Below are 24511 nucleotides of genomic sequence, written 5' to 3' on the forward strand. Positions count from 1 at the left end.
ATCTAAGTGGGAGATGAATGCCCCTGCAAATTAAATTAGACCAATTTACAGAAAATAGCAAATTCACGATTTTGGATGGAATAGGCATGGAAAGTTCACATTTGGTTTTAAGCCCCACCCCTTGGACTACAGCTGTGCCAGCATACTGTAGCTCCTTTAACATAGCTGTGGAGAGGCAAAGACTCTGCTATTCCACTTCTGATCTTACAGGGTAGCGCAAGTCATTTCAAAAGACATTACTGTAAATCTCAGCCTTTTGAAGTAGTTAAAAATCTGAATCCAGGTTTGAAAGGAAACACGACATTTCGGCTGTGGAGCCTTTTTCAGGTGTGTGCGAACCATGTTTTCCTTCCCTTTTCAGCGTGGAATAAACCTTTACCCATTCCTCGGCAGCCTACGCATGCTGACCCAGCTGCCTCCTTGAACTAAATCCAGGACAAGCATCAATAGAATTTCAGACAACTGAAGAACTTTAAGTACTTTTTTTAAGAATTGCAGATGTGCAGCATATTACTATAAATTGGTTAAATCCTGACAATGTGAACTACCATTTGTGGGGGGAATCAGTAAATGTGCCCATGGAGAAAATTACATATTGAATTAAAGTATCTATTGTATATGGTTACAGTGAACAAAGGGCATTGGGCATGGTTTACAGTATGTGAGAGATCTGTCTAAGTCGACAAAGCTAATTTTAAAAAGAAATTTGTCAATGTCAAAGTAAGCTCGTAAGTTTGTTTTATTTTCTGTTCCTTCTCTTACTGTATGTCTTGCCATTATGTTCTGAAAATGTTCTATGTGTACATGACTGGAATTTAGTAAACAATTATAAAAAACAGTGAAAGCGCACACCTACACACCAGCTCACAATCCTTTTTCATTATTAATTGCTAAAGACCTTCTTTTGGCCCAGAGATCCAAGATTCCAAAATATAAACACTAGCATCAACAGTGTTCCAGTCTAGATTTTTTAATGCTTTCTACGTTTTTACAAAATTCCATGGGAACAGGGACATTGGAGATGTATTTCAACAATATTTAAAGTCACAACACAGGTAGTTATGTTTTTTAATACAACACAGCCATTCATAGGCCACAATAAATCAGAAAATGTATGTATTTTTATTGTTAAATAATTAGTCCGACCAATTATGGATTACACATGTGAATTTTATAAATGTATTTCTGTATGTAAATTAAGAGTTTGTTTACTCTGATTGAAGACACCTGCAAAAAAGTTTTACCATAAAGTAAAGCACATACAGTAGGTCCTTCATTGTAGTCCATATTAGGATGATGGTAATTAAGGAGCATATCAATTTGCTTTTGTAGAGCTGTGCTTGGTTGTAGTTGTCATCCCTCTGTTTTTATTAATCACTGAATCAAATTAATCTTCATTGGCAAGGAAAAAATAAAGAGAATTTAATTAGGACACTAGTCATCAGAAACACAGCACCTGTAAATTATGATAATTACACAAAGCACAGAAAATCCAGCTCTTCATTAAGACCATTAGGAGTAATAGTGTTGAAACAGTGGATTCACTCTGCTTTGTTTTATAACAGCAATTTATCATGTAAGGTAAATTACATTCTGGCTTCTTCTGCTCAGGTAACAGTGTGGCTACAGAAATTCGTCTTGGTGCTATACTGTATACAGTCAAAGCTTTTTTATGAGCACATTTTATGATAAAAGAAACAAGAAATCATAACACACTCAAAAAGTCAAACGTTCTTGGCTAATGGTGCGTGATAATCAAGGTGGCTAGGATGCAATGCTTTTAAAAATGACAGCTACCTCCCAAAGTGGGTTACAGATTCCTGTTCCTGTCGTGGAATTCTGCCAACAGCTCTGTGAAAAAATGCCTAAGCAGGCCAAAAGGGAAAAAAAAACTCTTCCCCATTGCTTAACAGTGAGCCTGCTCACATGTGTGGACCTAGGACCTAAATCAGCACGGAGACAGCTCTAATCCATCAAACGTACCCTGCTGTTAACCTGACCTTCTAGTCATGCACTGAGGGTGTCACAATGATACACAGTTTAGTTGGTAAAAATGAGAGCGCCTGGGATTGTGTAGCAGTCCCGGCAAAGCCTGCAGTCAAGGCAGAATTATCTTTGACCCTTGTTTTGCTTAAACTTGTACCTGTGATCCTTCTGAGAGCCTTATAGCATGTGCTAAAATGATAGGATTAGGGAATGTTCAAGGAAAAGGAGTTACAGTAGATTGAAAATCAGGACATTAACTTTGTTGCCTTATTATTCTTTCTGAAAGCCCTTTGAAGTACTGCATGCATACTGTAAGTACAGTATAGTTGTTTTTCCTATCAATACAGCAAAGCCTTTTTTCTCATCCTTGTGCTTTTAGAAGTGCAAAAATGGTTTTCAAAATCAGCATGTAAATCCTCTTTTAAAAGCAGATAATAATCCAACGATTTTTGCAGCCTTCAATTAATTGCTCCTCTTGAATATATGAAAGATTGCCATAATTAGCCACAAAAGGAAACTCTGGGCCCTGGAGTTAAAATATAAGATCCCAAATTCAAGAAGTCAAAGTCATTAAGAGACTAAAATGAATAACAAATCAGATGTGGGATTTGTTTTGTTTGGTTTCACAGCAGGATGAACACCATAAAAACAAAGAAATTGTTTCCCCTCCATTTCCTGTACTATGTGTGTAGTGTTACTCTGCATGTAATTAGTTGACCTCCTGCCTCTTTCTCTGACTGGCCCACAATCTGAAGTGAAACAGATGTGGCAGAGGATGGGCGTAATTTGTCCAGGAAAAACAAAACAAAATGAGAAGTTATAACTCATCGGAGAAAGCATGACGCCGCCCATCACACAATAAACAGTGTGAGGCGAAAGGGAAGCATGGTTTTACAAGATGAGTGTTTTGACAGTCCAGGATCAGAATGAGGATGTCCCAGAAGAGGAAGGGAACATAATATAAGGCTTTGGATTTTGACATGCTGCCTTGGAGCAATCTGGCACAAATGAAACTGCAGGAGACCAGGGATGACTGGAATTTAAATAAATACAATGTATTTTGTAATATATCTCTCAATGTGACATTTCTCCTGTAGAATCAAATGCATTATTGTTTGCTGAAATGTACTTGCTTCATCGATGTACAGTATCTATCCAGGGCAAATTACTGTAGCTGCTGTAATCCTTACATTTTTTAGCCAAATAGTCTTACATTACCAGATTTTCAATTTGAATGATATCATTAAAATTGTTTTTCTTTTCAAATTTTAAAAGACATGACCTATTACTACAGTATACCTTGTGACTAAGGTCACAGTAAAACACTATTTGCACATTACAATGAACATTGTTATTAGAGATACTGTATTTCCTGGCCTAGGAACATTCTTCTGTCTTCTGATTTTCATTCCAGCTGAGCTCTTTCTTAATTAAGCTTAAATCTTTAATTAAACTATGTAAATGTGACTAATAGTTTCTGGGGGTTATTAATTAGCAAGAACACTGTGACAGATCCTAGGTTTCAGAACTCTCATTTAGGGCTAGCGTTCGAATGACCTGGTGGAAATTGAGTCTACAGTATTGTTAAGGGTGAGTTTTGTGAGAGCGTTATTCTGACAGTGTTTTTTGTGCATATTTTATCATTAATTGGTGTTGAATTAGGAGATGTTTCAGAAACTGGGGGAAGAATTGTAAACTAAGGGGAAATAGGCATCTGTTTGCGCTCTTTCCTGTTAAAACACATAAAACAGATTTCTGAAATTTGAGTACAGAAAGCAGTTAGGAAACTGCTGTAGAGTGTGTTTCTTAGCTGGGAAGTCATGTTGTGTATGATGGACCCCTAATTAACTGGATAACTAGAAGGGAAAATGTGAGAAAAACAGTTCACTTGGTGGCAGATCAATAATTAAGTGCCAATAACAGACAAATGTAAGAGGTGACAGCCATTTAACCTGGTGACAGGCAGAGGTGACAAATTTACACAACATAGCAAATAGGCATGAAAAGTTCAAATTTGTTTTTAACTCCCCAACCAATAGAACACAGCTCTGTCAGTTTTAAGTATAGTCTGATATTTAGTTTAATATATGGACCTGGTGCAAAGCTTGAGCATTCTGTTTTAAGAGCTGACACCTGTGCTTTGGTATGCCCAAATGTCTTTCTTACTTTGTCTTTTATCATTATTCCGAGGAACGACTGATTTTAATAGTACTCCTACTTGTTCTGCATTCATTTGAAGGCCATGTGATGTCCCTGGGCCTCATACAGTAACACATTTATCATTCCACTGTCTTGGCATCGGGCTTGCTGGCTGCTTCTTGCTTGCATGATCAATAAGTGCTTCAATGCTGAAGAAAGAGGCCTCACATGTTGTGCTGTCGATAAGTGGACTAAAGGAAACGGCTCACTGAAAGGTCCCTCATTAAGCCTCTTTGAAAGCGTTGACGTCCATGTAGGTTTATTAATCATGTGTCTGAGCCGTGTCTTCATTTTCATTTGGCTCCAAACCTGGTAGCTGTGGTGCTGACAAGTGTACCTCTAGGACTTGAGCTTGGCAAGATAGCATAGAAGTGACAGAAATAATGTGTGCAATTTATAGGAAAAGAAATATAAAAACGTCTTTGTAATTTCAAGTTATTTAGATATGTCTTTACCAGCACATATTCATATACACATTTTGTTTCTTGTGCTTCTGGCTAATGCATATCCTATGGGAGATATGGGAGATTTTTTGCTTTTAGCCTTTCACCAGTGCAAAACAACCATAATTTTCAACATCATGCTTAGTAATATAAGCAACCCTTATATTACCTCCAGTGCTGATGACGCCCTCAAAGAGTGATTCATTCAAGTGTGATTCGTTTTGTGTTCCTATGCTTTATTAATATTTTTAAATGTTGTTTTGTCAAGAAATAGCTTTACAGTATCTTTCCACACCAACAAAATAAACTAAAATCCTCATCCAGGCATCAGCCTGTGCCGGGTCTCCCTATATTGTAGGTGACTCATGAGGCCAGTGCACATAAAACACGCGAGAGAAGAAAAATATAATACAAAAGGAGTCTTTATTTGCTAAATCTTCCTCATATACCAACAAAACTCTAAAACAACCTGACACCCAACTACCACCGGTCCCAGACAGTCAGAAATGATTCCTACAGTATGCAAGAGCGTGGCTTTTGTCCGTTCACCTCATATTATCCATAAGATTAACTGGACTGTTCTATTGTTGCCTGAACACATTCAGTGGACTAATCACAGAACAGTGAGCTGCAAAGTGTTGTGAAATAGAATAGATAGAATCTAAAAATCTTAGAGGCTCTTCTACCTGAATCTTTCTCATATACTGTAGCTTCTGAGTGGTTCACTGTAGAGAGCTGGTGCATATGAATCAGGCTGCTTCTCTTTTTTGCAGTTGTGTAGAAGATTTTCATAGTTATATGTAACAGCAAACTATGAAGAACATGAATGTGGGGGTTGTTAATATACCCAACATGGACCCACCTTGTTCTGTTGTATGATGGATGTGGTTTCTTTGTTCTTGTGACAAAAACTGTATCGGCACGTTGCGTTTAATGTACATGAATTTGCACATTGAATTTTGCTAGCACTGCAAAATGGCCTTGTGCAAGTATTTTACCTTACAAGGTAATCATGTATTGAATTTCTTTATTAATGATACTTTTTTCCAGCTGCTATACTCATCAGTAAATAAATAAAATTGCTTACTTGTACCTTTTGCATCTGAAATACAGCTTGCATATTTATTTTAGTTGTTAGTGACACCTCTCCTCTAAAGGAGGAGTAATTGTTACAGTCAAGTTTCACAAACGGTTTTTCCCCATTTTTTGACTGAATTTGCTTTGGAAAAATGAATCTCAATCAATTAGGAAGACTGCATCGAGCAAAGGAGGCAGCATAATATGGGCTTATGTCAGCATTTCTGTGTTCCAGAAGGGCTATCCTGCTAAAGACTTTAACAATGTGCTGGGGTTAACTGATTATCAATGACAAATTTTGCAAACTGCGGCCTGTGTCTGAAGAGTTCAACTTAGCATTTTCTTAATAAGATATGTCAAGCCTTTAAGGGTGTATAGGTAACAAGAATACCACAAACAAGACTGGGAAAGATTTAATTACATTTTTTTTATCACTTGGAGTGTGTGTGTGAAAGAAAATGATGACTTTGCCACCGCAATTAACGTGTCCACTGTGAAGATAGAAAGCAAATTTGCATAATGCATTTTTAACTACCTTCTAATATCCTTGGGAGAACTAATGTACTGTAGCTCCTTTATTTGCACACAAGACGTGCCACTTCTAAATGGGCTAATTTTGAGTTTTCCATTTACCCGTCTCCCTCATGGTTCCCCTAATGTTGAAATACACAGCACACACCTCTCCCTCTCCTCTGTGTCCCGTCCTAGACCCATGGTTCCTGAATGCACAACGTCTTCATCTAGAAGCATCTTCTGTTGGCCCACGGTGCACCTTATCAGTAGTTTCTGCAGGCACGTGGAACAGGGGCTTCACCAGATGCCTTCCTATCCCTGGTTCAGGTTCAAGCCTCGAGTCAGATTGTCCAGGACATCGCACATACAGTAGATGTTGTCTCCTATCATGGAACACTAGCTCAAGGGCTTAAGGTTGGATCTAATTGAAGAGTACTAAATCTCCTTTTCTTTCTGTTTGGTTTCAATGCATGTTCTTTGGTGCTCATGAAAAATGCAAGATAAGTGCTGGACACTTTGTACAGAGCTGGTGGACTATCAGTAGCTACTGTATATAATTCTCTTCTCTGCTGCGGTCTTATATAAACCGTTGACAGGCTGAAGCCTTGGAAGTCCTTTGGAAGTTGACTGTGAACGACACAGTCCTGTTCTCATTACTTTTGTTTGAAAAGAGAAGATCCTTCCATCCTTTGAAGAATGGACTGGCTCTGCTTTACAAGGGTGCTTCTGTTTTTTTCTGACTGTTAAAACTGTTCAGCTTTAACATCTCCAGCACTCTCCAAAAACAAATCATAACCAATCAATTAACAGGAACATTGATTTCACTGAGCCTTTATGCTCACTCCAGTTAATGATGCATAGAAAAAAGTAACTGGTTCATTGCTCTAACAAGCCCTGTATCACCAAATTGCAATTTACATTGTCTCCTTTTTTAAACTCAAACACATAATTAATCCCCACTATTGTTACTGAGCTAATTGTGCATTTTTGTCGTTTTTCTCCAGACGGAAATCTGCTGTTTTGCAATAAGAGGCATACGGTGTAGTAACTAAAAGCTTCTTAACAGCAAGGGTAAAGCAATCAATATTTGTTAATAGTAAATGTGTGAACTCGTTCCATCATCATCAGATAATTGTGCTTTAAAGATGAGATGGGCTTGGTTCACCAATGCTAATTACAGCTTTAACGATGATATAGCAGACAGAATTGAAAAAAGAACCATGTGTGAAACTGTAGACTATGGCATCTTCTTGGTAACATGTGATACTTGTCAAACTGTATGACTGCTAGCTTCACAAACACGTTTTTGTTAAAGGACATTGTGTATGCATTTTATATACAGTACACATTACAGACTTTAACAAAACCTCTGCTAATACTTGGTAATTTATACTCTGTCCAATACTCTGCTAGAGCTTCTATATTCAAGATAAATGCATAGTTTAGCTTTCTTACAGAGGAAAGGCAGGAGTCGATTATCAAGTAATTTTAGGGGCTTTGATACGGTCTGTTAGCTATAAATCCAGGCCTTGAATACAATTTCACTGTCATAGGCAATAATGCTATTGTGCAGGGTTGTAAATGTTTTTTACATCTTCATGCAGTGTCGTTACTCTTACTTTCATTTGCAGATGATGTTTGAGTCAAAAGGATGTGATTTTGCTTGGATTTACAACTAATAAGGGGATCAATAAAGGAAGCCACAGAAGGAAGTCCTGCCTAGTTCTTGATTCCTATAATGAGCTTTCAGACTTTACCACAATTGCAGAAGGCTTGTCCCCAATTGTATTCTCATAGAATACAGAAAAGATCTGAAAAGTGGATTTCTTATCCTACCTACCTTGTCTGTACTTGGCTACAAACACATACTGTTTTTTCAGACCCTATCCCTCTAAACAAATAACTTCTAAATAAACAATTCAAAATCCTTATCCTAATTAACAGTGCACTAAATAAAACTGCCAGAATATCAGACCTGTCAGAAGTATATTTTGACAGAAATACTTTGTGGCCATAGACATATTTGTCTTAAGTATTGTGCATATTCCGTGAGTAGTTCATTTGAATATCTTTTTTTTTTATCATCGGAACCTCCAGCGTTCAGACGTCAGGTGTGCTGAAAACTTGTCATGTGATCTTAAAATGTCGATTATGTGCATCGTATACTACTCTAAAGAACTGCAAAGAATATTTATATAAACCGTGGAAAATTCTTCATTGGAAGTTAAAATCTTGTAACATCGGCTATATTCCCCTTTAAACAGGATTATGTTTCACCTTTATATCTTATTTATAAAATTACACCTGGTTATTGCCAGGCCTTGAGCGGGCTGATCTTACAACTGAACATAATTACATTTTCACCTTAAAGCTGTGACCCGCTTATTGATTAGTTCACCTGGCTTCGTTTTCAGGTTTGCAGTACTGAAGGACCCCGCAGGCTGGCTCGGTGTTCACCCTGTGAAAGGAACTGTCAACACCACCGCCATCTTGGATCGCGAGTCCCCCTACGTTCAGGACAACACTTACACTGCTGTCTTCATGGCCATGGACAATGGTAAGACAGATCTTCCTGGTTTAAAAGCAATTATAATGTAATGGCTAACTTTGGTTCATAAAACCAAGATTTGGAAAGTGTTCTTGCTTTAGATGAAGTTCGATAGGTGCTTTGTTCCGATTTCTGAGTTTCAGAACTGCCCTCATTCAGGTGCGTTGTCTGAAATGTAACTAATTGGACATCTGCAGAAGGAAAATATGCGTGTGATACAGAATCAGTCCCACCGGTTTGTCTTCATCATCAACTGATCTATTAGTAAGAGCTGTCCGGTCAGGAATAATGGCAAGCAAGTTGAGGATAGGCTGGGTAAAGCTCTGTGTGCTGAAGTTGTTGGAAGCACTACCTTGAAGTTGGGTACTTGACACTCAAGGATGACAAAAGCAAAAAAAATTAATAAAAGTGAAAAAAAAGCAAGTAGATCAATTTAGCACTGGATAGTTATAGCACAGCTGGAATGAAAACCAGCAGACAGTGTTCCTCCATGAGCAGAATTGTGAGCCATGGTTTTAAAACCATCTATTGGTGTTTGTCAGTGTTGTGTTCAGGGTTAGTATTAACAGTGTTGTGTATCTGCAGCTGCCTTATTAACATTCTGTCGAAACCTTAGATGGAAATATTTGGGGGGGTTAAAAAAGGCATTTTGGGGTTTGGCATTGCAGAAGCTATAGAAAGAAGTGTAGAATAAAAACAAATGACTGCTTCTGCTGCTCTAAACCCACAGGGGGACACAGTTTGCAGTGAGGCAAGGTGTATGTACTGCGAATAACAGATGCATTTACAAAATGCATACTCATTGCAATATGAAACAAAAAATGAATAACAGAAAAGGGGCAGTTAAACTGTCTGTTTCATCCCAGACAGACAGTCACAAGGAAAGACTGGAGTGATTTACGCAGCAGTTAGCTGGGGACTAGTGCTTTCATTCCACCTGAATACTGCATTGAGATTAAAATTGATTGTTCTCTATGAATTGCCCAAGCATGCAAAAGCACTTTGTTTGTGAAAATAAGTTCAAAACATAGCCTGGGAAAAATTTCTCCATTCCAGCCACACGAGAGGAGAAAGCAGTTTAACAATTTAAACAGTTCAGCGGTTTAAAAATCCATTAAAAGAAATGGTTTATCTTAAAAGTTCTGGAGAATATTATTTTGGAGACCAGCCTCCGAGGAAGAAGTTGACACAATTGTTTCTTATTACATTTGCTGGTTCAAAGGATTAGGCAGAGCTGAAGATGAAGGGCCACCTTTGCTCATTATACTGTGAGGCTATGAAGTCACTAATGTTCACGTGCAGTCTGGTGTCATTTGTAAATGATTTATTTTTAATCATTTTATTAGATCTCGCATAAACAATGGAATCTGCAAAAGCAGGGAATGATATTTACAAGAATCTCTCCCTCAGCCCCCTACAAACGCCATCTGTTATACCAAGCCCCCTAGGTGCAGAAGCTGAGGAATAAATAATACATATTACTGAAAAGCAGTCCATAAATACAACATGAGACATATACCCTGGCATGAACTATGTTAAAAAATTACTCTTCATTTGGGCAATTCAAGACGAAAAAACTCAACCCACAATCACATAATAATGGGTTATACACTTGAAGTCAGTAAATAAATACCATCCTACCTCTGGAGCAAACAAGGGATTATAAATAGGTTCAAAAAGTGCCACACTTGCTGTTTCTATTCTGTACAGCTGAGTTTTGCAGGAGCAAGAAACCTGAACTTTAGATATGCCTGCTGAGTTTGTAAGTAGTTCTCTCTTGTTGCATTTTCTTAAGTCTCTGTTGTATGCATTTGACCTGCCAAATATCGCTGTCGGTAATGTAAACCATTGTCTCTAGAGACTCTTCTAAAGTGAAGTTCATATTCTATTGTATCTCTTCGATTGTCAGGCTGGAAACTCAGGCTTGCATGTCTGCGTACTACTAATCTTCAATTAATAGTGCGGTCACATTAAAAAAAGCCAGTGATACACGAAACAGACGATGCTGAAACTGGAGTCTTCTCCTGGTAGTGATATTAGCAGTAAAAGAACTGGGATGGTTTTATCTTCTTATCTTTTGGGGGGCATTCGTTCTCAAACATACTTACCGTCAGTGCAGAAGTGCAGGTGGTTTGTGCAGCCTAGAGATTGTAAATTCTCGGTAGAGTGATAGTGCTGCAGCCTTATGGGAATTGGGGTGCTGCAGTGATTTCATTATTCTGGGAGTTGTGTTGAATATTTCCACCAATTCTGAATGAACTGCAAAATCAATGGCCTTGCTCTTCTGTGTTGATCCGGTGTCACAACATGGTATGATGTGCAGCTAAGTGATACATAACCTTGTGTACGTATAATGTGTACCCTTGAGCCAGGCCCATGCTTCTTCTGGGCAGGAATGCAGGTGGGGGAAAAAAGGTACAGTACAGGTACAGTACAAGGAGGTTGTAACGTTTCATTTTTGGCTTTAGCTAAGAGCACTTAAAACATATATAATGTATGCAAAGGAACAAGTAATAGGTTTATTCCATGCTGAAAAGAGAAGAAAGAAAACACAATGTTTTGGCCGTGTAGCCTATTTCAGATGTGAGCACCTTTCTTCTCTTTTCAGCTTGGAATAAACCTTATTACTTGTTCCTTTGCAGCCTGAGCATGCTGACGCAGCTACCCACCTGAACTACTTCAACATGCATATATAATGTATGTTTTTGGGGCAGTACGGTGGTACTGTGACACAGTGGTTTGCATTGCTGCCTAGCAGCATGGGGGCCTGGGTTCATTTCTGTATCTGGGTTCTATCTGTGTGGAGTTTGTATGTTCTCCCCATGTTGACATGGGTTTCCTCTGGGTGCACCAGTTTACTCCCCCAGTCCAAAGACATACTCGTAGGTCAGTTGGCTTCTGGGAAAACTGGCCCTGGTGTGAGTGCGTGTCTGTGTGTGGCCTGTAATGTACTGGTGTCCCATCCAGGGTGTAATCCCCCTGCAACCCTGAATTTGATTAGGTTATTAGAAAATGGATGAATGGATAATTTATACAGAATATTAAGGGAACAGCAGGAGCAGGTGTAATGGCTTAGAATACTGTTACAGAACTTTTAGAATTGCCTTCCATCTCTTCAACCACTCTCACTATGGCAGTTATTCATTCATATTTCCAGTCATTGCCGAACCCAGAAGCTGCTGTAAAGTTGTGCACACTCGAATAATGTCAGTTTAGTTTATTGAGGTTCCCAATAGAGTCATACAGCATATTGGGACAATATATTCCCAATATATATACTGGAATTTAATCATGGGTTTTTTACAGTCAAGGAATATGGAAAGATACAATTTATTTCAACACGATTTTAAAAAGCAGCTCTTGCAACAGAAACTGAACACAAGCTTTTCCCTTCTTGACTGTTGAAAGAATTCATTTAGTTTTAAATTATGAAAGACAGCAGGGAGTATGCATCCACATTTAGTTCATTTCTGAAATAGTATCATAAGTTGGTTAAATGCAGAATTACTCAATTCATAAGACCATTTCAGCTGCTGTCTTCTAAGATAAATGAAAGTTTATGAAATGTGAAAATGCTATCAGTGGCAAATATCTTAAAAAACTGGTTATTATGCTTAATAAATCATTGAACAATCTTATGTCAGGTATATGGAGCTAAGAAAATGCCACTATAAATGGTGGCAACTGTATAAAGCTACTTGGAATTCAACACACTTTTTAAAGTTTTAACCAGCCATGAATCATCTCAGCTGCTGCTACAACCCTCGTAAAAGCACTTTGCTTCCCAAAAAGCAATGTTGAGCTTCTTGCTTTTTTGTGCTGGAAGCCTCTTAATGCCTAGCATTAAGGGGTGGAGAGGGGGTGATGTTGCTCTTCTTCCCAAATCTTCACATTCATAGGCTCTTGATAAGGTGAATATTGTTCTATTGACCTCTAACCTAACAGGGAAGAAGCTGTATATTTCTCTGGTCTCCAGTTCATTTCAGTACACAGCTGGACACACTCAGAGAAACAAGTTATTTGGCAACATCAAAATGATGTAGTTAAAAACACGTTTAATAAGCCATGTCAGAGAGCAGTAAATAAGAGCCTGTATCGAACATGTTTAAACATGTTTAAGGCCTTGTATATTGAGAACATTCCTTTGAGGTGATTTCAACCATTGCTCACTGGGCTGAGTTGATATAGATTGAGGTTTAAAGTCTATATACTGTAAACTTTATAGGTCGGACTTCATTCTCACCATCTACATAGTTACATAATGTAGGTGTTGTTTTGTCATTGGAACTTACACTGCCATGGCATTCAGATTTAAAAGTATTATTTTAGGACCAAGATGCCTTACAGGTTACTCCTTTTCGTATTCATTTAGATGCTGGCAGGGTACAAATTCCTGTGACCACTTTGACAATGTACAAATTGTTCTCAAGGAAGCTCTGCGGGAGTGGCCTCACAGTTCTGATTTGTGGGCACACTGTGAGGTCTGTTAACAGCTTCTGTGTTCTGTAAATGTGCTTCTGTTCCACTGACTTTGTTGCTGGGAAGTGACAGTGAAGCTCAACGAAGCACACACAGGAGTTCATAATCTAGACTGCTGCTTGTCGGTTTAACAGCACTCTCCTGTTTCAAAGATGACATGGCTGCTCTCAGGTTTTTTTTTTTGCTTCTGTCTGCAAGAACAGTGAATCCTGCTAAACAGTCGGTTATTTTGTTCTAGAAGTTATATTTTCAGCTTTGTATCTGCTTCTTAGGGCTTACTCTAGTGCAAAGTCTAAAGTTAGAATACTTCACAAAAATATTCATCCTCTTCCTATAGTGTCCCATTTTGTGAAACTGCAAAATACTGTATATTTTTTTACTGTATTTGTTTATTCTGAATCTGAATGCTCATAAAGAAGAGCATTAAGATAAGTGATACCATGCTTGATATTAACAGGAGTCAAATTTATCTACATTCTTATACTGTTTATGCATCCTGTGTTCATGAGGAACACTTGGCTCTCCAGGCTAAATTAGATCCTTTGAGTACTGTCTAATGCACTGTAGGGCTGCTGTGTTTCAACATCTCTATTGCAGATGCTGTTGCCATATTATCCACAGACTTAATGTACTGTACTGCATAAAGTTGGCCATTCAGCTCCTTTCATGTGATGTGGCTGTCCAATGGATGTTTATAGTTTTTATTGGATACATAGACTTATTTTTTTACACAGTGGGGTTTTCTAGTGTTTTAAAGTCTGGCTGTTTATAGGGCTGAGATCCTTTTCTGGCATTTGAGATCTTTCTGGGAGCTTCACACTCAGTATCAAAGCTAAGAGTAAAGGTTGTGTTTTGTGCTTTAGTATATTTTTTAATTTTCATGTTAAAGTTTTTCTTTTTACTAATTTTCCATTTAAATGTTTCATTTGGGGTCCTGATGAGTATTTGTGTTTCACCTCCGCAGATTGAAAAACCTTCAGTGTCAAGGCTGTTCAGATGTTATGTTTTTTTTTTTAATTCTCGTTGTCACCTTCTTTCCACTTGAAGGTTAGGGAGGTTTGAAGTTAATCTGTTTGTTTAGAATGGAGGTTGGTTTTCAGTTTTCTACACTGCTCGGCACTATCTGGTTGCGGTGAAATAGGGTGTTTGTTGTTGGACAACAAAAGTATTAAGTACAGTAATTGTGTGTTGTTGGTTGTGATGGCATAATCTAGTGTTTCCCTACCACGTTCCATGGAATTTTGGTTACGCCCTGGAACAATTAATTAATTATTTTTTGTTGTTGATTGGAGTGCCTCCACACACTCCCTAAACTCCTCTGTGCCACTCATTATCTGCAGTTAATTATTTCTGTTTCTAATCAGGTCTCTGTGACATTGCCTGCCCATGTGTTTGTGGGAAAAAAAATGAGTGAAAATGGCCCGGCTATACTTTTCTACACAATTAGTCGAGAGACTAAAATTCCCTTAGAGTTTGCACTGACCTTCTAACTACTCTGTAATTTTCCAGAAAACAAAAGCATCGCACTTTTTCTCCAAAGTAAGAAAAACAGGTAAGAGAATAGACACATCGAGGAGACGTCATTACTTTTAATGCTTGTATTCTCACAAAGGCGAGAAGGCAGCAACAGAGTTCCTTCATTTCCAAAGACCCGAACAACTTATGTTTTCCTAAAGAGGCCAACAAAGCTGGTGGGAACAACTATGTAAACCCTGTAAATCAGGGTTTACAATGATTTGTAAACCCTGATTTATATGTAATTCAGGCCTACCTACAAGTGACGTTTTAAATAGACCTTATAAACTTTTAAAAACCATGCAATTGGGGGCTGGAACCAAATTTGTGAAACTGCTTTAGTTGAACTGATTTGAACTGTTTCTTCTTTTCTCCTCTTTTGAGTATTGAACTTTCATGTTACAAAGATTTAGTTTTCAAGGCTGCAACTGCAGTGCTGATGAACAGACTGTATTCTCATTGAATAACAAAGGAGGGGTTGCTGTAACTTTCTGTAATGAATTAAATATAAAATATCTTGATTCAGTATTTGGTGTTTAACATCACATGGTGAGAGGAATGTGATTCGGACTTTATACGTTCATATAAAGAACTAACGTTGAATCTCAGTGTGAATCAGTAGAAAACAGATAAACACAAATTGCTAGAACTGTTTTACAATTTTAAGGATCCAGTCTTGCATTAAACAAATGCAGCCATGGATTTTGCCAACAAAAAAGCAAGACATAGTTTATGTAAGATACTAAAAATAATAGTAATAAACAGTTTTTATTTTTTGCTTCCACAGCACTGGTTGTCAGTTGTCTTTTTAAAATATGGCTTAAACGTCCTCATTTTCACTTCTATTTTAATATCAGTGTTGATTTGCCAATACTACTTATTGACCATGAATGAAATCCATCACATTGTGAAGGTGTTTATTGAAGCATGCTGTTAATTTCAGTCAGTGGGGGGCATTGACGTGCCACACAGCTCTTTTCGTATGAAATCAATTTTGCAGAAAAGTTTGGGAAACACGGGCATAAGGAATGACTCTAGTCCCCAAGGCTGAGCTTCTGTACAATATATGCGATCCTTCCCTGCTCCTGCCTTTAACAAAGTACACGCTCCGGCCTTTATGCAGCTGCAGGTTCTGCTTCTTGGTCCTGTATACCACACTGCCGAGGCAGTCTTGGGGTAGTAACATATGTGTGACACAGAGGGGAGCTTCCAAACAAGTGGGTGATGTCCATGTTGATGTCACCAACCTCTCTACTCATCCTGGTGTTAAGATTTCAACACAGCGGCACAGAGCCCAGAGCCTGGAGTTGGCAATTTTGTAATTGGAGGATGTGAAGTTCCTCCTCTCTGTAGTGGTGAAATATAACCAAAAAAATCCAAATATAAGAACTCCCCTTATACGTGTGTCACACCTCTCACTACTGGAGTGATGTATTTTTGAGCACAACACAGTAGTATCACACAGTAATGTCCTCTCAGGTCTCTTTGTTTGACTTTACTGTCTCTCAAGACCTTGCATTTTCATTTTTGTAGCCTTTTAAAGACACTGTTGACAGAAAATGTATTTGATTCAATTATTAGTTGAGAGAACCTGGTTAAACACTGTTGTGTAAACAAACAAAAAAAAGTAAAGGTTTGCAAAGCACACTGGGACAATTCAGTTTGCTGTCTGAGAGATATCCTTGATCCCTTCTGACTTTACTGTGTCGATTCATCCTAGGAAAAACAAGAAAGAACTGGTGTTTAGGAATTGAATAGGGTATAAAGATTTTATTGGCTACCTTTTACACTTAACTCTTCATTTTGCACAGGGGCAAAATAAAGATGGGCAAGTGTTCGTAGTTTTTGTGCTGGCACCAATTTTTTTTCTAGTATTTACAGTTATTATAAAAATGCTGTTGCTGCTATAGATTGTTTTGCACTTATGTTACGAATTCCCCATTCATACAGTATCTTCAATTAACTGTATGAAATGCTCAACCTTGCCCCATGCTTTGGGTTTAGGAACACTTTCCTATTTATTTGTAATTTCAGAGCTGATTCCAAATAGTAAATAAAAGGCTCCTGTGCTTTGCATTCGTTGGCAGTTAAATCTAATTTTGCAGGGGCTTGTTCTGTGCCTGACCTTCCCTTGCTTTATCAGTGGTACTGTGGGCAATTATGCCAGCAACAATTTGTTAAATAACTGCATGATATCAGATGCATACCTTTAACTATCAGAGTATTGATCTGTCTGGAGACTGCACATCTTTGTTTGAATTACTTTTATTTATCCTTATGGCCTCTCTGAAGAGTCACAGAAACAGCTCTTGTCCAATTTGGAGTAACACCTCCAGGTCAGATCCAGCTGTCATGTGTTCTACATTCCTCATTGATTTTAAAGCTGATCTCTGGTTTGAGTCATTTTGATTCATTTTCTGGTCCTATTTAAAACCCTTTTCTAGCGTCTGGCTTGGAAATGCATTGTAAATTGAATAAAAAAATTACAAAAGGGAAAGATTAAAGGCCAGCCTTTAGCTTTTACTAGTTTGAAACACTGAAAAAACTTAGTTTTGACTATAAACATTTCAAATGCGATGAAAGAGCAAAATCGTGCTGTGATCTACTCTAAAGCAGCAGTTACTGATACTGATGCGCAGTACACCCTCCAATATAAAAATCACTTTGGATAAAAGCGTCTTCTAATTAACTAGTTACTATTATCACATACATTGACGTGGGACATTTTCACAAGAACTCAACTCAAGGTACTTAAAAGTGAAAATGCCTACTCAAAAACATAGGTTTTGATTTAAAGTGACATTTTGTAGTAGCCATTTTAGGCGCAGACTCTGTAATGAATCCTGGGTGAAAGTCCCATCAGCAGGACCTTTATAGCTGTGTGATCTGTCACTTAACCCCACACATACAAGTGTTGTAGTGTTTAGTGTTACAGCATCTCTGACAAACAGAAGTAGAAGATTGCATTTATACTGTAGTAGAAGTAGAAGATTGCATTTATCTGCTGTGTTGCAGCCCTGCGACACAGCAGATTAGAGAAGTGAGAAATTGCTTCAGAGGAATTAAGGCAGGCCCCACTGTTCAAGATTCTAGTGGAATTTAGCTAGGACACCAGGGTTAACACCTCTGCCCTTATGTACAGTGCCATGGGATCATTAATGACCACGTAGTCAAGACCTTAGTTGAACATATCATCTGAAGAACAGCACCTCCTAAACCACAGTATCCCTCGACTCCATTCTGCCGAGTTGAACTGGAGTGCCACCTACTAGTCCACGAACGCCACTTACTCTACATCTACAACATGATTTTCCATAGCGCTCTCCCATTCCAGTACTGGCCAGGACCAGCCTTGCTTGTCTTCTGTGACCTCACAGGATCAGACTAGCAGGCAGAAAAGCTGGTGTCTATGGGTAAGAATATATGAAACATGTACCATATGTGAATTAAAGTATACATCAGGTGGTAATATTACATTAAAGATAGAACAAAATCAGTTGAGGCTCAGATTTGTATGTACTGTATAAGAAAGTAAGATTCAGCCCTGAATCTGAATTTTCCTTTGGATTGAGTTTACGTTATTGTTCTTATTGTTTCAGGCATTGCTGACAGGTGATAACTCAGAAGTGTTGCCAATGTAAACCATACAAGTTTTTGCGTCACTGTTTTACTTAAAAACACGCAATGCAAAATTATTACATTTATTAATTCTCAGAAAAGATCCTATTGTAGACACAGGGAGCGATTTGTCAAAGCGGGGTGCAACATGCCAACCGTTAATTCTGGATGTAATACGTGCTGTTATACACGTGTTAAGACATTGAAGTTATGATAGTAGACATTTTATTGGCATGGATTTCTGCCTTTGCAATACATACAGTTTTCTTGAGTGTATTTTCAAAGAACTGTCATTAGGCAAATCAGTTCTTTTAAGCTAGCAGTTATTGCATATAATACAAGCTTGTCATGCCATTTATTTGGCATGAAAGGATATTACCGGGAAGGTAAATGTCCTATATGTTTTAAAAATGTTCTGGCAGAATCCTAAGGTTACATTTTTTACACCTTTCTTTGCAAACACAGCTTTTCATATTGTGAACAAAAATGCTGCCAGCTTTGTTTTTAAGAACATTCCTAAACAACTTCACAAAAAGGCCCATTGTTGATCAGTTTGTATGTAGTACTGCACATTTAATCTCAAACAGCTGTTTTGATTAGGATCTACCTGCACTGTTAAGAAAAGACTGAAAAGTTTATCGTTTAGCTTGATATGTAAACATAGGCAATAGATATTATAGTGCATGTTAGGCATACTGTGTGCATCTAATCTACACATGCAAGATGGACCACCATCCTTTGTGTCCAGATGGTTGGGGAGATAGACATATAAGAATATAGAATGATAGTTGGTGGATAAATGTGTATTTGTGTACTACATAAATTGCTGCACTAAGAGATAAAAACAGTAGTTTTGTTTTGTCAGCAGCAGGGAAGCACCACACCTGCTTACACTGTGGTTTGAAACATGTTAACAGCCAGGACTGAAGACATTACATCTTCTGCTAAGACCTATGGCGTTTGACTTAAAACATGTCTAGTTTGGGGTTATAAATTGACACGTCTATTCTGGTTTGTTGAATTCCCTGCATGATGCCAGATGTCTAATCTTTTCCCTTTTTCTTTTTTAATATCTTGCCGTGCACGTTTATGAATTTAAATCCAGGAGATGGATGGCACTGTCTGAGTGATTGGGTGCAGTGAAGCATGAGGCTGCTTTTATCTTTCACCCAATAATCCCCAACTTAACTTTACCTTGGAGACGAGTTCTAATATCCTTGTACAGTAACTAGACACTTATCTGTGTTCCCTGATGTAAAATGATGAAAAGATCATGATATATCTCTGTCATGCGGCTGTGCACTTTTAGAGCATATTTTAAATGGCTGGAGTGGCTTTTACAGTTATGACAGATAGAAACTGTAGCTTTTTAGTTGGGGTCATTTGGTCTTGCCATCTCCACAGAAAGTAACACCCTGAAACAGTCGTACTCGTGTACTTTGGCAGGTACAGTATAAGCCAATGAAGGGTCGCTAGATGGAGTTTCAAAAAGAGGTCAGCCAGTGTCTCGTGGCTTACAGATATGACAGACTTTTTGAGCTTTCCCAGTGAATTTACAGCCGAGTGCAGCAATGCGAACTTGAAGAAGTGTTATTTCAGAAAAGGTTTGGGTGACTTTCGTTAATGGACAGCCAGCATGCTTATGCCTTATGACATGTCTCCTGTACGTGTGTAAAGATGCTGCAGGTTATTCTTAAACCTACCATCTGTCTATGTGTCACATGCACATCTTCTGGCAGTAACAGCAGAGGGTTATAAGTGGGGAAAGTTTGATTTTGATTTTTTTTTGTCTGACTTTTTAATCAATGCTAATTTAAATGTATATATTTATTTATGTGCCAACAATGTATTTTAGCGTAGGTTTGCTTGCAAATTTAAATTTCTAATGATGACATAGGACCACATCAGTTTGAGTGACATAGTAATTGTACGAATTTTGTACAGGAAAAAGAGGATTTTCTCATATTTTTTAGCTTGTACACGTGAAATGGTATTGCCATTTCCGCTCATGGCACAAGACTGAGTCTTCAGCTCAACAGAAAAAAAAATGCTTAAGATCTATGTCAAGGGCGGGATAGTGCAACAACATGCAAAGCCCTGCAGATTTGTATAGCTCCTGCACTACCGAGTCGTCACAGAGGTCTGTGGGTTTGCATTGTAGGATAAGGCCATTAGCAATGACTGAAGAAGATTTCCATTACTTTCTGGCATAACATTTGCCATCACGATCTGTTCGAGCCGTGGCAGTGCGGCAGTGGGAGGAGCCGCGGCGAGCACCGGTAACCCTGTCTGAGGGGGCGGAGGCACCGGCGGGAGGTCAGCGAGGACCGAAAAAGAAAAACAAAATAAAGAGGAAAAATAGAAAACCAGCGTGCAGGGCGGCGACCTGGTCCAGCCTGGAAAAAGACCCCGCTTGGCAGTGGGGACCAGACTGGGAGAGCAGGCAGGGAGCGCGAGGCCAGAAATAAAAACTAAACCTGTGAGACCACACGCCTGCCCCGGTGGGGATGCACAACGGGACAGCCAAACAGAGAAAGAAGCTAAAAATGACAGGAAACGACGACCTGACCCCATAATTCCAGCCTGGAAAAGATAAGATCACTTTATTGGCCATATACAATTTCTTGCATTAGGAATTCGCCTGATCGCATACCCCAAGCTTGCTCTCCATGAGACACACAGACGGGGAGAGAAGCTTGGGGTCAGAGTGCAGGGTCAGCCATTTATATGGTTCCCCTGGAGCAGCTGGGGTTAAGGGCCTAGCTCAGGGGCCCAACGGTGTAGGATTCCTCTGCCGGCCGCGGGATTTGAACTGGCAACCTTCCAGCCACAGGCACAGATCCTTAGCCACAGTGCCACCGCTCCAGAAAAAGACCCTGCTTGGCGGCAGGGACCAGACTGGACTTGCCCTGTTCACTGGGGTCCAGTCTGGGAGTGCAGGAAGGGAGCACAAGGCCAAAAATCAAATTTAAAACGTGGGAAAGGGTCAGCCTGCCCTGGAAGGGACGATGCCGGGACAGGCAAAAAAAAGAAAATAAAAAGAAGAAAAACAGCCTCACGCTCAGGGTATAGTCCCCTCTGGGACTGCCGGTGTATGGATCCTCCCCCTTGGGGGGGTGTTCAGTGAAAGGGCCCCACAGCCAGAACAGCTGTGGTTACGAAGCTCTTCCTCCAGGGCTCCGCCTCCACACTGAACACGTCCCCCGCGTGTACAGCCACGATGTGTTACTGATTTGTCTATTTAGCACTTTCTCCATGTTATTGGGTCCTTTTGTCAAGATCAAACCTAGAACTATATCTTGAGAACGCCTCCTTCCTTGTTTATCTTTCAGAGCAATGTTTTCAAAAGCATTGACCTTTTAAAGCAAATTTTATCCGTTTTATTATATTAAATCCCGTTCCATTTCCAGGTTGCAATGTACACTGTCAGCTAGCAATCATGTAAGGCAGCTGTTTTGATTTCAAAACAAATAAGGAGCTGATATTTACAACTGCTCCAAAACGTTGGCTTTTCAAGGTTTTCGTATTGTGGTTTTTAATTTAGATCTAAAATACAGAACAAAACTATTCTGAATGCTGAATGAATGAAAAAGGGTGATTGTGTTTTCCTAATGCTTACAGGATGTTCACAAAATGAGTAAGGCAGTGCCAGCCTGGCTATTTCCATAGAATGCCCTGTAATAGCTCTGACCATGACGCCCTGGAAGAAGCATTAGATTTATTGTAAGAGCAGGGGCCTGGAGTAGAATGCTAATGAGCTTCTGTGAGAGAAATGATTGGGGTGAAAATAAAATTAACTCTTTGGATTATTTTTTCCCCTTCTTAGGTAACAGGGTCAAGTTATCTTCTGTTGGTTTGAAAGAGAGGACAGAGGCCCAAGAAAGAGAAAATGCACAGACTATTAAATGTTACAGTCTTGCTCATAAAGGTTCTATCAGCATCATACAATTACATCACATTTATATTCTCAGACACAAATAAATATGAATTTACTAATGTGAACTAAACATCAAAAATGCATTTGGACTAATAGTTCAAATCTCAAGAATATAATGCGAATAATGAAGTTATACACAAACAATCCATTGATAAGACGTTCTTGTTCAGTTAAATCTTGCTGGTAAGACAGAGATAGGCTGGATTGGTCTGTGGCAACTGCTCCATGGTGAGAAGATTGCTGCGGACTTGAAAATAAAGAGAGAAGGATCTTTGTCTTGTTTTTCCTAGCTTGCTTTGGCCTCAGGCAGCTATAGTATGCCAAAGTCTTTAAAAACAGACTGTGCACAATTTGTCTTCTTGGGGTCTAGCCGCAAAATAAACGTAGTTCATTCCAGCTACAGTTCTGTTCAGAATATGCTCAGATATACTGAATGCTGTAAAAAAGAAAGAGTCTATATAATTTTGTTGATCAGGCGAAGGTAAAAGTGTGTTCATGAACACAAGAATTCTTCTTTTCAAAGATAATATCTTGGACAGAATTCTGTACTTTACTGACTCACTCTCTTGGCCAGACTTCTTGTAGAAAAGTCAAAGCTTGCAATCATATGGTTGGAAAAGTCAGTTTGCCAGTTTAGATGGAGAGAGATTTTAAGTCAGGTGTCAACCAGTGAAAATGTATGACATCACAAGTTGGTGATGCGCTGAGATGCTATCAGATATAGTTTTGGTACCCATCCTATAGATCACTCATTGGCAGATCTTCTTTTGGGTTTGAGTTTAAGACATCCAAGCACCAGCAGTGGGCATCCATCATTGGAGTTTAGATGGTCACTGTCATGGGGAAGATACTGTAGTTATCCAAAAGACAAACGTATCACTTTTACTTTCCCACACGCAAAGATCACGAGGTCATTCAGTGGCTAAGATCATAAAGGGGGAGCCCTTTTTCTAAGTTCCTGAGACATCACACAGAGAGACACCAGGCTGCTTGGTCAAGGCATACAAAGAATATTAGAAATCTTTAAAAGCACTTAATTCCAAGTGAAATAATAGGGCTTCTTTCTACACTGTCATTTTCAAAATATTGTTGTGACAAGTTTACCTTCAAATATGCATGTTGGATTGTTCTTTATTTTTATTTTTTAAAGTTACAACGATGTTTTAACAGATCACTCAGCTGTTTTTAGCCAATGGTGACAACTAATATGGAATTTATGCACTTTGTAGTCTGTGATTTGGTATAAAACTGAATAGGAGAGCTGAAAGTTTCTTTCTGTATTGCAGCATTTTACAAAAATGCTATTTAACAATGTTATGAATGAGATTCATCTTCTTATTAAATTTTATATAATTACATTATGTTTATTAAAGATTGTAAACAGACTAAAGTCTGCATTCAAGCCATCTTCAGACCCACCTGACGTTCGTGCTACAACGCTAGCTTGTACCCATGCATGTTTGTAGAGCTCAAGATTTCTATTTGAAGTATTAATTCTAAGAATGTAAAAACAATTTCAAACCAGAGGGGGTTTCTGTCTGTAGCTTAAGAAGCAATCGGTATAATCTTCAACAACATATCTTTTTCCAGGCTCCCACAATCCTTATATTTTATATCTCTTTTGAATGGTAATTTTTTTGGTTTGGGATTTAAAAACCTGTCCATATTTTTTCTTTGGGATGTTCTTCTCTCCAAAGATCTTAGAATTGTCAGTTGTATTCTGTACCCTTCCAATCTGAAACTGGCACAGCTCAGTGGTGTGACCCCTGGTACCAGACCTCGGGGGATGAAAACAGTATGTGCTTTCCTCCAAAATGCACGCTTGTCTGTGCCATCATTTCTCTTTATATGCTGTGAGCTCCACAGTGCCTCTCAGGCACCCCCATTAAGACCCCAGTCATGACTGTAGTAGTGATGAGACTCACAGACAACAATGCGTGCTCACCAAACCACAGTGGTCTCTGCTGTGGGGCAAGTTGAGGATTAATTCAGATCCAGGAATTCCCTTAGTGTTTTGCCAGTTAGAGCTGGTCATGGATTGGATAATTTTTAAGCACAGAAACTGTACATTTGGAGAGTTATATAAGTTGATTTTAAGGTCTGTTACCACCACTTTATAAAATACCTATACATTAGTTGGTGTTGCTACTTGGGAGTGAACAACTGCTAGATTCATAGGCTATCACCTTTCTCATG

At 38.8% G+C, this 24511-nt stretch overlaps 1 protein-coding gene across 1 annotated transcript in view; it reads left to right on the forward strand.

Moving 5' to 3' along the window:
* Positions 1 to 24511, forward strand: part of cdh13 (cadherin 13, H-cadherin (heart)) — a 405276-nt gene that overhangs the window by 341807 nt on the left and 38958 nt on the right. Inside the window, exon 11 of the mRNA XM_088614488.1 lies at positions 8633 to 8775. Within this exon, the coding sequence (XP_088470614.1) occupies positions 8633 to 8775 (143 nt within the window). The remainder of the gene's footprint in view (positions 1 to 8632; positions 8776 to 24511) is intronic.

The sequence above is a fragment of the Lepisosteus platostomus genome, chromosome 20, assembly GCF_059453375.1.
Source record: "Lepisosteus platostomus isolate fLepPlt1 chromosome 20, fLepPlt1.hap1, whole genome shotgun sequence".
Taxonomy (NCBI): Eukaryota; Metazoa; Chordata; class Actinopteri; order Semionotiformes; family Lepisosteidae; genus Lepisosteus; species Lepisosteus platostomus.